Source organism: Mustela nigripes, chromosome 3, assembly GCF_022355385.1.
Source record: "Mustela nigripes isolate SB6536 chromosome 3, MUSNIG.SB6536, whole genome shotgun sequence".
Lineage (NCBI taxonomy): Eukaryota > Metazoa > Chordata > Mammalia > Carnivora > Mustelidae > Mustela > Mustela nigripes.
The window spans coordinates 69,124,270-69,142,962 of NC_081559.1; the positions used below are offsets into that span (position 1 = coordinate 69,124,270).

The 18,693-nt window shown below is 33.9% G+C and overlaps 1 protein-coding gene across 2 annotated transcripts in view; it reads right to left on the reverse strand.

The window, feature by feature from the left end:
* OLA1 (Obg like ATPase 1) overlaps nt 1-18,693 on the reverse strand; it is a 172,465-nt gene that overhangs the window by 68,002 nt on the left and 85,770 nt on the right. For both annotated transcript variants that reach the window (XM_059394182.1, XM_059394181.1), the window contains one exon: nt 1,789-1,964. In XM_059394182.1, the coding sequence (XP_059250165.1) occupies nt 1,789-1,964 (176 nt within the window). The remainder of the gene's footprint in view (nt 1-1,788; nt 1,965-18,693) is intronic.

The following is an 18,693-nucleotide window of genomic DNA, read 5'->3' on the forward strand; positions in this document are numbered from 1 at the left end:
CTGTAAACACAAGTCCAAAAGCAATGCTTTCAAATCATGTACAGAAATTATAGGAATATGTTTAGAAAATATTGTTATAAGGAACTAAAAATAGGACTCAACATTCTAGTTTTCTTTGAGAGGAAAATGCCAGGAAATAGTAACCCAAGAATTTAAGAACCTGACGTCCCTTTCTCCCATTTCAGTAATAAGCAACATTAATAACTTTATTTTTAAGATAGTATGCTTCTGAAAGACATAAGGATGTCAGTAAGTTTCAATAAATTAAGAGATGACTGCTTAAGAATTTACTCTAATCAGTAACCATGCTGTTTGGAACAGATGAATTGCTTTCAATCCCAACATCTTTCTCACAATCTTTTTTCCTTTTGAAAAGGAATATCTTTCATACCCATATTTTAATCCCCTTCTCTACCCTACATCTTATACAGTCCCCTCAAACACATCTCTCTCCTTCCTCTATTCTACATGAATAGGAAATGACTGTAATAGCCATGATATTGAGAGAAGCAAGATGACTTGGGCTTGTTCCAGACTACCAGAGAAATCAGTGGCCCAACACAGGCCTCCCTGTTCCAAGACCAGGCACTATCAAACATAATTTACTGAGAGTGTGTTCAAGTTTTAGAGGCTAATTCTATAATTGATTTCCTTCTTAAGAGTATAGAACTCCTGGGGTGCTAGACGGCTCAGTCAGTTAGGTGTCAGACTCTTGGTTTCATCTCAGGTCATGATCTTGGGGTTGTGAGAGCAAGCTCCTCAGTGGGTTTGGCACTGAGCTCAGAGTCTGCTTTACATTCTCTCCCTCTCCCCCTCCCTCTCCCCCGGCTCTCTCTAGCTCCCAAATAAGTAAATAAAATCTCCAACAACAACAACAATAAAAAGAGTGCTGGACTTGTTAATCAACTGAGTATTCCAAACTTAGTACAAATAAATAAAAAAGAGAAAAGATAAAGTGTCTAGAAATAAGAAAATTAAAAATGAACACATCTATTAAAAAATACATGAAAAATTAAAAAGAAAATTCTTCCCATGACAGGAAAACATAAAAAGCAAGTACAGTTTAGGGAAGATATTAATAAGTGAGACAATATATAATTTTTTTTTTTAAGTAATCTCTACACCCAACAGGGGGCTCAAATCCACAACCCAAGATCAAGAATCATACTCTCCACCCACCAAGCCAGCCAGGTGCCCCAAGAAAATACATAATTAAGGCCATTGCTTTTTTAAATGTAGACCATTTGATCATACTTAAACTAAAAGCCTCAAACTGATTTTGAAACATTTATTATATATTACTAACAATTACTCACTACAATATGATAAAATACATTTGAATATTAAAGACAATGACATGTGTTTTTACTTCATAAAGATTGAAACTGTCTTTCTAATAGTACATTCATTCAGTCAACCTATATGGAAGACCAATTCCTTTCATAAATCACTTCTTCAAATCCACAAAACCCATATATTCAGTTGTTGCTCGAAATACATGTTTTTCATCATAAAACTACCCTCCTCTAACATTAAAACTTGAGACTATACATAGAAACCATATGAAAACCTAATAATACTGGTAAATATGCCTTGCTAACACCTTAAATAGTCTGTTATAATGACTCTTTGTTGCCGAAAGAAAATGAAGTTTCTCCATGATTTTTTTAACAGAAAATATCCTTGGACTCTAAAATTCTATAACAATAATAGGTATTTTATTTTATTAGATGCATTATTTTTAAAAAATGAATTCAAGTATCAAAAAAGCTACAAATTTTTACTTACATATTCAGGTTTTAATTTCTTATCTCCTCCTCTCACAGCCACTTTTTCTAGTTTATCTATAATGGGCCCAATCATTTCCTCATCTTTAAGCTGAAGTTCTTCGTGTATTATTTCTATATCTCGAATAGGATCTACACTTCCTTCAACATGTGTGATATCATCATCTTCAAAAGCACCTAAAATGAATTAAAGAGAAGCAGTCCAATAAACAATACAGAAGGCATTAAAGCTTCCTAGAAGGTTAACAATTTATTCATACCAGATAACAATTTATATATACCATAGCACATGGTATATATATTTTTTGTCCTATTTCGTAATATTTAGGGCATTAGCAACCAAACAGTAATTCAAGAGCCTCAACATTTCAAAAACTGATTGAAATAAATAAAATTATGATCTTTACAGATAGAAAATTATGCTCCAGAACTACTGCTATGTTCAGGTTTGGTACATTAAAAGATATTGAATTCCAGGCAGGAGAGCCTGAAGTTCTAAACCGCACTATTAGGGTTTCCAAGGGAAACCGGATTTGGGGTGGGGGGGTGGGTGAAATCATCTGGCAGACCTCTTCCCTGCTTCAATCTACTTTATCACTGTGGTTCTGACGGTGATTAGATAATGAACCACTCAGACACACAATTTACACAGCAGCTAATTTCATCGGCCTGATTTGAGGGTATGGTTTTTAGGGGGCTATCAAAGAAGCAGATGAAGGTGCATTTGTCATATATGAGTGACAACCATTCACACGATCTGAACAAAACGGTGCTGGCCCTTATTAGAAACACATGCTATTATCACATATTTAAAGTGCAGTTGAAGCCATAATTTCAAATTGCCAACTGGAAACATAAGGGTAAAACAACCAGATATTACTGAAGCATGTGTACTGACTTTATGCCCTTTTGAAGACATAATGTGGCAACATAATTCAACTGGGATTTACTCAAATTACCAGATAAAGAACAGTATCACAAAAATGAACAAATACTGAGAAATATTATAAATAGAAAGCAGTGACATATCCACAAAATAAAAAACACATTTATAAACAAATTAATTTAATTTAAATTACCAACTAGATTATATACCCAAAATGAGATGTTTTCAAACATAAAGCATTGATTATTTTAGATAAAGATATCACAGGAATCATGAGAGACAGTTTGAGCTTAACAAGAGAAAAACAGTGACCATAGCTCATTCTTCCATACCAAAGACCAAGATATTCTCATTACAAGTTACAAGGAATTTTAAAAAATAATTTTCTAGAATTAAAAATAATTAAGCTGTTTGTATCTCAATGTACAACTATTCAGTAATATAAATTTTTAAACGTAATTATATTGTTGCAATTACAATATAAGTACTTAAAAGTATTCTTGGCATTAAACTGATGGTATATTAAATAGTGCCATACAAATTATATGAACAAAATTAGCAAGAAATGAGGATGTATGTTATATCTTACTAGTAATTACACTTACTAGTAAATACACTAGTAAATACACTTACTAGTAAATACACTAGTAAATTACACTTACTAGTAAATACACAGTGATTTAGGTACTTTTTTTGAACATTTGGAAAGTATGAAAAAAGTCTTCCTGGAACCATAATAATATTTATCATGTTTTGAGGCATCTTACATAAACGACACAATAAAATAGGAAAATAAAAATGAAAGCTTCATGCCAGGGCAACAAAGACAGTATTATGGTCAGTTCAGTTATAAAAATAACTACACTTTTTATGACACTCCAAATGAAAAATATCCTATATAGTCATCTTTATGTAAGAACTAATGAGTTAACTATAGTGATGTTCTCAACAACAGTAAATCTATCAGCAGGTTTTAAATGACAATTTCTTAACTGCAACCCTCAATTTTAACCAAGTAGATAACAGAGAGAAACTTAGCAACTGCAATTCTTCTGGAAGCAAAGAAAATAAAGCTTTCTGATCATCTGAATTAATCCAAACAGAAAAGGAGAATAAAGGTAAATACCACTTGTCTATCCTATAACCTTTAAATTATCCTCTAGGTTGCACTTTGCTTGGAGTCTGTTAAGGATTTGGCTAGGAAAGAAGTTATGACTGTATTGTCACTAATCCATTCCCCTATTGTAAGAAAAAACTCAAAACACAGACCTTATACACTCTGGATTGCATTGTTGTTCCTATGCCTGAAAGTTATTGTTGTTGTTATTATTAACAGTAGTAGTAGTATATTCATTTGCATGTAAGGTGGTAACATACTATGAGAAGAATTTAAATTTTTTTGATAATAAATATTGCCAAAAACTAAGATAAAAATAAGTGAAGGGAACACTCAAATTACCCTTTAAAACTGAATAGCCTTGTGATGAAATGAGGCGTAATACAGCTATAAAATATAAACTACAGAAATTTAGTAGCCCTATGGGCAACTTCCCATTTCTTAGGAAGTTTCTAAGAAGTTAGAGATTACTTCCCAAAGATACACTCCTAGGTCAACAGACTTCACTGTATACTTACATTAGAGCATTCTTCCACATTTTACCTATTTTAGTACAAGATTTAGTGGTTAAAAGTAAGGGTTCTAAAGTCAGACAGGCTTACTAGTTATAAAATCTTAGACAAATAAGTGAACATCTAAGGATCTTATTTTCACATCTTTAAAACGAACACATTTCTACCTCTTAGAGAATGGGTATGATTAAATCAGATAACATATGTAAAGTGCTTAGCAGAAAGCCCCACACAAGGGCGCTTGGGTGGCTCAGTCCGTAAGTGGCTGCCTTGCTCAGTTCATGATCCCAGGGTCCTGGGAGTGCACAGAGCCCTGCCCCACATCCCCACCAAGCTCCCTGCTCAGCAGGAAGCCTGCTTCTCCCTCTCCCACTCCCCTGCTTGTCTTCCCTCTCCTGCTGTGTCTCTCTGTCAAATAAATAAGTAAAATCTTCACGAAAGAAAGAAAAAGAAAGAAAGCCCCACACATAAACTCTTTCATTAATTGAGGCATATAGTATTTTTTCAAATGATGCAGTAGTTAGTAATTTAGAAGAAATTTCATAGTAACATACTCAAACATTAGCTTTGAGTAATATTTCACGTCATTCAATTAATCTTGGAATAGGTTAAAATAAGTTTTGTGAATTTACAGAGATTCCTCTTAGTTCACCAGAACATTTTTACCCTAGTCCATGGCCAAAATTATTTATTTCAAATTCACTTTAATTAAAACAATGATCCTCTTAGGGGGAAACACTGTACTGATAAAGAAGAGAACTTTACTCCTCTTAAAGACTATTCTATATCATACTGACTGTTTCGCAACAAAGTTATTTCCATCTCAATTCTCTTCAGTCCTTCTCAATATGTCAAAGACAAAATCTCAGTTTGAAGCTGTTGGTCTTTACTATCTAACATTTATAAAATCATCTTTTATCAACAGAGCAGACCTCAGTCTCAGAGCTTTGAAAGGCTAAAAAATTTAATGGATACACAGTTTTCATTGTATTTATTTTTATCTTAAATTTTAGCAAGTGATACTAATTTTCCACTTATATTACTTTCAAAGTTTCCTGTTTAATTTAGTAAAAATATGTGAGATCACACTTTTTTTTATGAAAGCAAGAAATTTTTGAAAATATTAACTATGGTCATTTTGGTGACAGGACTTTATCTCATGTTTAAAACTTCTTTGTTATTATTCCGTATAAGATAAGCTAATGGGACACAGCATGTACCTGCAATAGGGGAGTGGACATGCTGCTGTGCAATACTTTTAACTACAATAGTAAGGGAGGCCTCTCTAAGATGACACTGGAGCGTAGACCAGAAAGGCCAGAAGGAGGCAGTAATATGAAGATTTGCAGGAAAAAAGCTCTAAGAAGGAATTTTAAAAATCCCTAAAATGGAACAAGCTTCAAGTGTTTCAGAAATACAAATAAGGTCAGTGTGGGTGAACCACAACAGAGGATCATAAACAGAGGTTAAGCTGGAGAAGTAAAGCAGTTCACATACATTTGTAAGTCATGGGAGTTTGGATTTTATTCTAGCTGTGATGGGAAGACACTAATTGGAGAGTTTTAACTAAGTAAAGAGGAGGTAGGGTAATAAGATATGATTTCTGTTAAGAGCCCATTTTGGCTACTTGAAAGAAAAGAGACTTTAAGGGAGGGAACAAGAATGATGGCAGAAAGACTCAGTTAGGAGGTAGCAGTTGTAATACATAGGAGAGATGACCAAATGAATGATAACTTGAAATAAAATAGAGAAAACGAGAAACATTTGGACAAGAAATATATTTTAGAGATGGACCATATGTAGGATGAAAGGTCATGACTGCAGATAAAAAATTAGGAGTTATCAGATATGTTTAAAATTATGGGTCTGGATGATGTCATGTGAAGAGAGCACTCCAACACTTGATGTTTGATGGGAAAGAGAATTTGACAAAAGAGACTAAGGGGTGACAAAGTAAGATCTATCATTCAAGAAAATGGCCCACTTAGAAATCACAGCCCCTTTCAAAGTTTCACATTCCAAGTAACCCGGTATAAACACTGAAAAGAACACTACCCAACCACATGCCAGCAAAGCAAGGGATAGGGATCATCTGCACCACACGTGTTAAGAACAAAATCTGTAACATCAAGTCACATATAAGGCTTCAGGATTCTCCAGGGCAGCTCTATACCAAAGATGAAGAGCAACATCTTTAGAGTTCTAAGGAAAGAGACTGGGACTCAAGAATTTTATATCCAACCAGCCTGTTTTTCAGGGTAGAGTTTCACGGGAATAGAGATTAACAGCAAACAGACTCTGCACTAATATCCTCTAACATGTAAGATTGAACAATTACAAGAATTAAGTTAACAAAATAGAACATATGTATTATAAACTAGTTAAGAATAACACAAAAATTCAGAGACAAGGAAAAGGAGGTTAAAAACTTAAGTGTGTTAATTTCCTCTCTTTCCCAATATGGGATCAATATGGGATAAAGATGGATAAAGATGAAACATGTAATTTAAAAAGTTTCTCCAATCTTTTAGTGTTCTCATGATCCTCTTTCTTAACTCTACTGGGATCATGTAAGAGAACATATTCTTGTGAAGATTTACCTGAAGTTCAGTCATTTCTTCTGTATTACTTTGGCCCTTTTTCTTTCTTTCAAACCCTGTCTTTCTTTCAAACCCAATAAAATAAAATGTAGTATTCTATTTTTTTTTAATTTTTTAAAATTTATTTGAGAGAGGGAGCAAGAGCCCAAGCAAGGAGGAGGCAAAGGAGAAGCAGACTCCCCACTAAGCAAGGAGCCCGACTTGGGGCTTGATTCCAGGACCCTTGGATCATGACCTGGGCTGAAGGCAGCTGCTTAACCAACTGAGCCATACAGACGGCCCCGTAGTATTCTATTTGAAATAGAACATTTAATTCTATTTAAAATAGCATACCAATGATCACACTAATGATCACATTTATATAAAATTGTTTCTCAGTAACACTGACCAAATGTTAACAAAATAATTCCTGCATAGTGAGCTATTGAGCAATTCAAAAATTTCTTTAACATTTCCATCTCACTTTAAAGTTTTTTATGATCGTGCATTGTTTGCACAAGTCTTTTTTAAAAACCTTTCTTATTTTTTTTTAAGATTTTATTTATTCATTACAGAGAGAGAGCACACAAGCAGGGGTAGAGCACAGAGGGAGAAGGAGAAGCAGACTCCCTACTGAGAGCTTGATGTGAGACTCGATCCCAGGACCCCAAGATCACGACCTTCCCAGGACCCCGAGATCATGACCTGAATCAAAGGCAGAAGCTTAACCAACTGAGCCACCCAGGTGCCCCTAAGTTCCCCATTTAAAGAAAGCTTGCTAATATATCTAAATATGTGCTAAGTCTTTTGAGAATTAAAAACAAAAATCAAAAAGTAGGACCTTGGTTTCAATGACTGGACAATGTGCTTGGAAAAAGACATAATCTAATAAAAAGAATAATACTCATTAAGGACTTTAAGTATAGATTTAATTTATAATTAATTATCAAGGCCTTTAAATAAAGGAAAGGAATAGTATAGGTAAAGAAGATGAAAAAAGGCATGACAAGTAACAGGGAAAAGCATCAGAGAAAAAAATAAAGACTGAAATGAACATGGCTTACTGGAAAGCTGAGTATAGTGAGAAACTGTACTTAAGAGTAGTAGAAGATAAAAGTTTATTACATCAGGTGGGTGTGAAGGATAGGAATAGGAGTTTGGATCTCAACTTGGAGCCAACACTGGTTGGGGGTAGTAACAAATGGAAAGCAATATTTAGAAAGGCTAACCAGAAGTAGGGAACCAACTAAAAGAGAATTGCTGTACTCCAACTACACTGCCAAAGTGCACTAGGATACTGATGGGAGATATGAGGCAGGCAGAATGAATGGTGAGACTTAGCCAAAGAAAAAAATGTCAACTAGATAAAAGCTATGAGAGAGAGAGAGAGAGAGAGATTATAACAAGGCTTCACGCCAAGTGATCTTTATTTGCATTTAAGGTAACATCAACACATGTAAGAGTCAAAACCCAAATCAAGCATGAAACCAAAAGGCGTTACATAAGTGAAGTACAGACACTAATAAAAATAAAAATATGCAGTACAAACTCTAGAAAAAAATTATTATGCAAATATACTGAATCTTAAATCATAGCACCAAAACATCCTGTACGCCACATTACTTCACATTCTTTCCAGTTTCTCCTACGTGGTAAAAAATCAATGTTTTGGGGGCACCTGGGTGGCTCAGTGGGTTAAAGCCTTTGCCTTTGGCTCAGGTCATGATCCCAGAGTCCTGGGATCCAGCCCAACATGGGGCTCTCTGCTCAGCAGGGAGCCTGCTTCCCTTCCTCTCTCTCTCTCTATCTCTCTGCCTACTTGTGATCTCTTTCTGTCAAATAAATAAATAAAATCTTTTTTTAAAAAAGTTTTGAACATCTGTATTCTAATCCAGAGTCCTACCCCAAATCACTAAAAGGTTAGGGGCCACATTCCTAAACCAGTAGAAGAAAGAGTATTAAATACAATGCTAGAAATCAAGACAAGGATATCCTGCTTTTAAAAATCTTTAAATTTCTAATCCATTCTTCAAAGTCCTACCTTGTGTCAGAACTGTGATTCCCAACTTTCTTATAATTCTACAGGTTATTAATATTTAAAGAGAAGGAAGGGAGTTAAATTTGTATTGACAACTCACTTAACATCAATAATTTTATTCATAAACACTACAAAATGCCAGTTCCCATTTATTTTCTATAAATGACCTAACAAAAATTCCTTATTGTATGGTGCTGAAGAGTGGTTTAAAGAAGGAGTTAAAACTGTTTATTGAACACTCCAAGTGCTCTGATTTAGTAGTGTAGTTTAAAGCCCAGGTTTACAGGTGTACTTTAAAACTCTAGTCTTAATCTACAAAAAGCCCCTTCTCTTCTTGACAGTAAAGGCAATTTGAGCAAAAACAGAGTCTAATTCTAGACCTCAAGCCTGTAATATTTATCTCTGTGTAAATAAGATGTGTAGTTTAAGCTACTTTCCTGAAGTTATAAAGTGGAAAAGGGCATCTTGACTTATTATGTTTACTTGAAAAATCAATTTGCCTTCTTAAAGATATCAGAGAACAAGGAAAATCTGGGAATACAGAAAAGAACCAAAAAATCATTCTGCTAACAAAACTCTGTTAAAAAGGATATAGATTTAAGCCTGTAAGCTTTCAGAGTTTTAAACAAATGAAAACGCTTCTATCTATCAAATTTTAATTACATTAAATGGATATATTTATAGACCTCTGGAGAAATAAATATTCTGTAAACATATAAAAGTGAAAATAATTGGTCTAGTAACGCAAACTGTCAATTACTTGATGCAATGGCATAAGTGAATAGCATAACTAGCCTTGGTGGGTTGTACTTATTTACAATAACAAATCAATCAAAAGTAGCCTTTAAAGTCTTTAACCTTCATTTTTCAGGAGAAAACCTATTATTTGAGATATAGCAAAGGCCCCAAAATAATCCAGTCTATGCTTCAAGCTAATTGTATAATGCTGGAATAGAAAATAGAACTATGAGTCGTCAAAAGAATTTGCTTTTGCTTTGCTTCTCTTCTCTCTCCTCTCTGCTTTCATTATAGGAAAACTAAATCCTAGCCAAGAGGAAGAAAAACCACCATCCCTGACATATTAAAAAATTAACCAAGGTTTTTTAAAAGCTTTATAAAATAAAATGCACATGTGCTGACTTTGGGAGACCAATCTAAAATTACAGAAATTATAAGTGACTTATGCAGCACTTTTAACAAAGTAGTCAATTTATATGGAAATAATCAAGCAACATTAGAAGTAAAAAATCACCTCCAACTTTGAGACAAATAGATATTTAGGAGAGAACAATAAAGTAGGCCAGCCAGGTTTTGAGACACCTCAGAAATTTTTGTTTATTATTTTCTCCTAATTTTAAGAGTTCATATAAGTTAAAAATGATGTTCTTAAGTAGCAACTCAAAAATAAACCATTAGGAAGGAAGAATGAGAAGAAGAGAAAAAAGACACAGATAAACATGAAAACCAGTAAAATTGAAGCTTATAGTAATGCAGTAGCAAGCAAAAAAGCCTTTAGTTATTACTAATACCAGTTAACTGATCAAAAGAAACACTATTACAATATCATACAATATAATTCTTTGAAGGTACAGAACACTAAAAAATTCTGCCTTATAGTTACTGCTATTGTACTATATTATAATTAGATATCCACACCATTAAAGAATCCTTAAAATCACTTAAAAATTATGAATTATAACCCAGAGTCAACACCTGTACTTAATTATATTCAATTGCTTAAGGTTTTTACATTTTTAGATGCTGAAACATTATCAACTTTTTTTTGCATATCAACTCTTTCCAAAGAAGTAGGCAGAAAAGTACCTTAATAAAAACGAATATTCATCTCTCAATAATATTCTTACTCATTCTATTTAACAGATACTTTAAATATATAAAAGGCAACCTAAATCAATGATTCAATTATACTTAAATTAATATTTATTAAAATTCTGGTCTACCTCTAATGTTGAGCTAACAGTTTTAATTGTATTAACCTTTTCATAACCATCTCACTAACTTTCTAACTTCTAAAACATCATTCAACCTTCTGTCTGTAGAAAAAGACCTCTATAAAATCGCCTTACCCCATCCTCACTTTCCACAAACCCTCAATTGAAGTCAAACTTCTATGGACTCACAAATCCCAGAAAGTTCTTCACAACAACTGTCACTACTTTTACCCATTTCCTTCCCCGGGCCTCAAAGATATATATACTTTCCATAACAAATCAAATCCGCCCCTAAAATACATGGTTTAATTTCCTCTCACCTTAGAAGACAATTCTAGAGGAGTCCACGTCTAAATGTCTACCATCCCTGAGTCGTAAGAGGAGTTGTAAGGACGTGTTCGAAATAAAGTATGGTAAAATTAGTGGTTTAATACTGCCCTAAATCTGGCTTCTGGGAAGATCCATTTTTATACCTTTTACAGAGTTATGTTGTAAGCAGGGGAAAAAAAATGCAAAGAGACATAACAAAAACTAGAGTCATGAGGACTCTGTCATTCACAATATAAACTAAAGAGCAAATCAGAGCTTTAATTTTTCTAATGGTGGTGTCCATTAATAGCTCACCTTTTAATTAAACTGATCCATTCTCAGTAATTTCATCTTACATTTTCAATGCTGTTACTAATCCTTCAGCATGGAAGAGTCTTCTTCCCTATTTCTGCCTTTCAAGAAAAGTTATGTAGGGATGCCTGGGTGGCTCAGTGGGTTAAAGCCTCTGCCTTCAGCTCAGGTCATGATCCCAGGGTTCTGGGATCCACATGGGGCTCTCTGCTCAGCAGGCAGCCTGGTCTCTCTCTGCGTGCCCCTCTGCCTACTTGTGATCTCTGTCAAATAAATAAATAAAATCTTTAAAAAAAAAAAAAGTTACGTATCTTTCATGGCCCTAATTAGATGTCACTGAAATGATATCTCCACGGCACCTTCTCTAACCATATCTGCTCTTTGAACTGTTAACAATATCTATTTTATTCACATGATCTGTAGCATATATATCTAGTATTAGAATATGTGATTCTATCTCCTAGTTACCTAAGCTCGAGAATTCTGTCTTATACGCCTTTTCAGTGCTCTCCAGTGCCTTGATCAGAGCTGATACACAATTAGGCATTAGGTGAAGTGAAGAATAAAGGAATCAATGAGTGAGTGAATGTTTCAATCACTCATTAGCACTCAGAATGAAAAACTGTTAGAGGGGAACTATAGATTCTAGATGAAGCTAGACATGCTGCGCAACAGCAAAGAGTCAATTTCACCAGCACACAATAAGACATTTAGCAAGTATTTCAAAGAGGCCAGAGCTAAGCATGTCAATCACACAAATTAAAAGAGTAAGTAAAACATAAAACACAGCAAACTGCAATAATAGATGTGAGAAGTTTTTGCGTTTCATCTCTTCACCTTTGAACCGCTGATTATTAGTGATGAATATTCATTTAGTTTTTTCTGAGAAATTCTTGGGTGTACTGTACTGGATTGTGTATTATGTCATGATTTTTTAAATGTATAAATCAAATTAAGAAAAAACATACCTATAAACTTAAGATCAATAAATGCAAAAGAAAAGGAGAGAGAAGGGATTAATCAGCACAAATCAGGATTAAGGAGGGAAGGCTTGAATACAAATGAGGACTTTCAGGGACAGATAACAGCAAACAGAAGCAGAGTCAAGAGGACGTTCCAAGCAGAATGGAAATATAAGTGTGGCAGAAGTGATTAAGGGCACAGATTCTGGAATCAGACTATATGGATTCAAACCTGGGTTTCAGACTATTTGATACATTAGTTGTGTCATTAATTTCTCTCAGCCTTAGTTTTCTTATCTATAAAATATAAAAAACATAATACCTACCTCATAAGATTGCTCTGAAGATGACAAATGAAAATATATATAAAGATCTTAGGATGGTGCCTGGTATATAGTACATAACTAGGATATGTTAGCTCTACTGATAAATGGAAAGCTAAAAACAAGTCTATACCAGGGTTTCTCAATCTCAACACTACTAACACTTTGGGCCATAGAACTCTGTTGGGGGGGAGGGGGCTCACTTGTGCACTATAGGATGTTTAACAGCACCCCGGCCTCTACAAAGTAGATACTAGTAACCTACACATATGCACACATACACACAAGCATGCACTCCAGATGTGAAGATCAAAAATGCCTCCAAATGGATGCTTGGCTGGCTCAGTCGGTGTAGTGTGCAACTCTTGGTCTCGGGGTCATGGGTTCAAGCCCTGTGTCAGGTGAGATTACTGAAGAATAATATCTTAAAAAAAAAAAGTCTCCAGATATTGCTAAGCTACAGTTGAAAACCACTGCTGTACACTAAAAGACAAAGGTTGTCCTATATAGCAACCAAAAAGATACTACCACAGGTGCAAATATGCAGATGTCAATTGATGGAAAACTTTTTTTTTAAGATGAGGAGAAGGTTCAATGGGAGAGAGAGAGAAAGAATCTGAAGGAGGTGTGCAGTCTAACATGGGGCTCCATCTCACAACCCTGAGATCATGACCTGAGCTGAAATCAACAGTCAGACACTTAACCAACTGAGCCACCCATGCACCCCCACAATTGGTGGAAAACTTATAACACTGATGGAAGTGTTGAAATTTAATCTCTTACATTATTCTCTTACATTTTAAAATGCCAATGGAGATCTTCAGAGAAGCACTCTTGTGACCTTGCTCTTGCTTCCTTATTCACTCACATTCTCTTTAAATCATTCTATCAGTTTTGTACCAGATCTAACAGTTTGGAGAGATACTGATGGTCACATACAAGGCAGTAGACTGCTGACTACTAGTTACAGAAGATAATATGAAAGGATCAAACCAAAAAAAATAAAATAAAATCTTTACAAAGATTTTTGTGTATCTTTTGGGTAGGAAGAATGGTAACAAATTGAGAAAAAATGAAATGTGACCAGTCATAAAATTGGAGGTATGTAATAACTAGCTAAAGATACAATTATAAGACATATTTTAAAAACATTTACTGAATGCTAATCACAAAGAGAATGGTGCCAGGAGCAGGAAGGCCAATTTCAGAGATGAGAAAAAGTTGAATAAGATTAGTCTCTGCCTTCAAAGATGTTTATAATCTATTAGGGGAGAAAGATCAGCACATAATTAATACAAGAAAGTAAATCCAGGAAGAAGGGAAGCAGGGAGGGGGTCAGTATTCAATATAAGCAGATGGAAAAAGACAGTCTCAAGATTTTAAACTGGAACACTGGAGTTACATAGATATCATTTAAAATTTAGATTAAGATTCATGTACAGGTTTTGACAGAAGTATAAATTATTTTTAATCCCATATTTAAGTATATTAATGCTGTGATAAGAGATAATACTGTCTCGGTTAGAGTTTGAAACTGGTGTTTAAATGCTAGAAAAAATGTAAACATGTGACAGGTATTAATCAGCCAAGCAAATGACTGGCTATTAATTTTAAAAATAACTATTTTATAGCTTTATCTATAATATCAATGTATTATGACTTTTACCCAGTTTTCCCACAATATGAATGGGAAGGAGTAGAAGGAATAGAAAAGGAAGGACTCTGGTATTAGAAGAGGAAAGTGATCATTTGACTAAATCCACATTCAACAACAGGAAACACATTTGTGGGTACAAATGAAAAGTACTATAAAGATAGATAACATACCTCATAAAATAATTACATTCTTAAATACAATAATCCACAGCTCTAACACAAGAGCAGAAACATGGAGAAAGGTAAGGCCTGAAGAAATCAAGGAGAGGCAAGCAATCACACCTTAGGGAGCAGACATATAAGTAGGTCACTGCATTCCTGTAGTCTTCCAACCCAGTCCAGTCTGACTCAACAAAATGGGTACCAACTGCCTGAGAGCATTCTAGAAAATTTTATTGCTACCCTAAGATCCAGCCATCGCAATCAATATTTAGGCCAGAGCAAACAACTGCCACCAGGTGGTGCCAAACCAAAGACAGTACCAGAATGGACCTGGCTGGGCCTGTACCTCGTCACACCTTTATCCCCATTGCAACTAGCTGTGCAGGTTCACCCTAGTCATTCCATTGCCTGGCAACAAAGTTATATCATATTTTATGCAAAAGAAATTTTTAGACCCATGTAGTACATTATGGTAAACATTAAAGGGTGGGTTAAAGGGGAAGTGGTTAGGCAAGGAATGACAATTTAGGCTTATTGAAGAAGCCTAGTCACAGTAGTACCACTCCATGGCTTCAGTTACCTGCAGTCAACCAGGTCTGCAAGCAGATGCTCTTCTTTCTAATGCACTGTCAGTAGGTCAAGAGTACCTTAACACTACATCACACTGCCTGTATCATTCACCTCATTTCATCTCATGCAGGCATTTTATCACATTCCATCATCACAAGATGAGTACAGTACAGTAAGGTATTTTAAGAGAGAAAGACCATAACTTTTATTCATATAACTTTTATTACAGTACATTGTTATAATTGTTTTGTTATTAGTTATTTTGTTTATATCCTACTATGCCTAATTTATAAATTAAACTTTAATGTAGGTATATATATGTATAGAAAAAAAACAATATATTGGAATCCGTACTATCCCTGGTTTCAGGCAACCATGAGGGGTCTTGGGACATACCCTCTACAGATAAGGGGGGACTACTGTACACAGGAATAGATTAAAATTTTTTTTGGCTTTAAGCTTTACATCATCAATATAAATTGTAAATAAAGTCTTAAAAATAATAAGAAAATTAGTAAGAATGCTGTGTACTAGAAGTTCTAACTAAGACTTTAAATAGTTGAATATGAACATAATGAAATCTTTAAGGCTTTCCCACATGGCTCTCCTAATGAACCACGATCTTCAACAAGAATGAAAGGATATGGTATCACTGATCCCCCTGAGGAAAGTTAAATGATCCTTTAGTTCTTAAAGAGCATAAAATATGGGAGCTATAGTAAAACAAAGTAAGACAAGTCTCCCCATTCCTTCCCCAGTGTAAAAAAATATATGAAAGTTTCTCTAAATTCCTTTAAATATTACCTCAAGTTTTCTAGTAAAAGACTTCATGGCAAACTTATTCCCCTCCACCTCCATCCTATCTCCACCTCCACCACATTTTAGCACTGCTTATACGTTATACCTGTCAAGATCTGATGACTGTATGTTATGTATTCATCTGAACAGAACCACTACACTTAGTTACAGGCTATCATCAACCAATTCATTCTCTTGCTAAAATCAAGTCATCCAATTACTCCTTGACTAATCAAGGCTGTTTTGGCTTTTTCTTTTTTCAAAAGGTACTCAACAGCATAAACAGTTCACTTACAAGAAATGGAAAGGGGCTAATCAGCAGAATTATTGTTTTGCTGCTACAATTTGCAGTATTTAAATTTAGTTGCTGATTGGACTGAAAGTTTTATGATATAGCATATGAAACTAGTTTAATACAACTGTGAAGCTGTGTAGCTGTATTGTCTTGCCATGGCTATACTGGTCTACTTCATAGGATAGAGAGCTGACTACTTTCTTTAAAATAAAGATACATTAAAAATGTTTCAGTATGCTTTCCCACATACGTTGGTTTTATAAAGGTAACATGCTATTAATTCCTGAGCATTACTTTTAAAGTTAGCAACTGTATGAATATATGCATATGTTGTAAAAACCCCAAGTTGCCTGGGGTTTTAATTTACATTTATTTTGGCTTCTAAGCAGCAATAAACTAGAGACATTATTTAACTATTTGATTATTTAAGAAAATAGGATTACCTAGAAGAGGTACATATTTTATATAAATACACATTACCTCTCACATAATAAATAAAACAGTAGATACTATATTTCTAAAATGGGAGTATTACAGTTATAAGAATAATCCCATGTGCAAACTATAAAATGAAACTAATATCCATCAGTACTGCTACTCCTATGTACAATTTAAGAGAATATTTAAGAGAAGGACTAAAGACTAAAATCTAAACACTAAACTAAAACCTTGAATTTTCTTCACTAAAAAGAAAAAAACAATGTGTCAAAATTTTGACTGAAAATTCTTGAGAGAAGAGATCCATTCTTTAAACTGAGACTTAAACTTCGTTAAATACAGAGATACATTAATAAAAAGGATAGATCTTATTCTGCAGGAAGAAGACATGCTTTTATAGTAAAATGAATAGTTAGGTTTAAAAAAAAAAAACACTACCAAGTTTCTTATACATGAAATGCTGTGCACAAACCATCAACAAGAATTTACATATAGGAAGGAAAACATACACACACATAAACAGGACTAAAACAATTTCTAGATCTTTTATATATGAGCACCTATGTTACATAACTAATACTCTATAGGAACATATTTTGCATACTAAGACCCATCTAGAAATGAATTGTATACAGAATTGTAAAATTATACTTCCATTAAATGTCTGATAGGACCACTAAACATACACATAAACATTTCAGAAAAGTCTTATTTTCACAAATGCACTGACAAGGTATAGAAATGCTAGTATATTTCAAACCAACCATGTTTAATTTGTAAAAAATGTTATCTGAGTAATTTTTTTAAACAGGATTCAATCTGGCTTATCTATCCTGAAATTCAGGAAGCAAATAAATTAAAAACTAAAATACATTAACAAAAATCTAATATTCTCTAAAGCTGAATATTTCTCAGAGTCAGCACACCTGCCAATATATTAAAAATAAGTCAAATCAACTAAAAAAGTGATAAATCAAATGCCATGGTAGACTTGACTTCTCGAGACAGCATTTTCAGCCGTCTTTTGTGGCTTTGTTTGGCGCCATAGTCCTTTAAGTTTTGTCTTCATAAAGCCCTAACTAGTTGTAATCATTTGCAGCCTAATTGTGGACATTTATCTGCTTTTCTTATGCATAGAACATAGCTATTAAAGCTGAATGGTGATGGTGTGAAGTATAGGTTAAATTGGGTGAAATTAAAGCAAATTACTCCGGGATGTGGAAATCTGAAAATAGAAACCACCAATGATTTGCAACCCTCTTGATGATCAGCTTCACAGAACCCTAAACGACAAGAAAACTTACATATTTTAAAGTTAACTAGGTTTTTAAAAATAATATGTATAAATGTATTTTTAACTACATGCACTTCTTAGTAATGTTGGAAAGATTATTTGTTTAACTCAGCTGCAATGTGAAAAAGATCTCAGGTTTCTATTTTAAATAGTGCAGTTCATTTCTTAAATGAGATTTCCTTTCCATCATATAAATTTTTACCTATAAAAATTCATCCAACTATGTCAAACACAATCTATACATATTATCATATATTATTCTGCTAGCTAACTTTTAACCCTGAATAAAAGTATTAGTGCTGGAAGTAATGTAACACTGAAGCTATAGTAATAAAAGCAAATTAAAAATATAAACCTAAAGGTATTATATCTATAAGCATATTTATATATATGTCAACATAAATCTGCATGTGTAACGCACAGAAAAAATTATACAGAGGCCTAGAAATAAATATAAAGCATTATACAAAAATACTACTTTCATTTATCTAAAACCTTACTGTTTCATCCACAGTCTGGATAAAGACAATAAAATACATTCTTTGGCACCTTGCATGTTTTCTTAGGCAAACAAGCAAAGTAGTATAAAAAATTTACCAGACCACAATTTAGATGAGTTTACTTGAAAGCCGGAAAAAAATTTCTAGCAATGAAACTGACATCCTCTTATTTGACTGCTATGCACAAAGCATATTTAGGTATC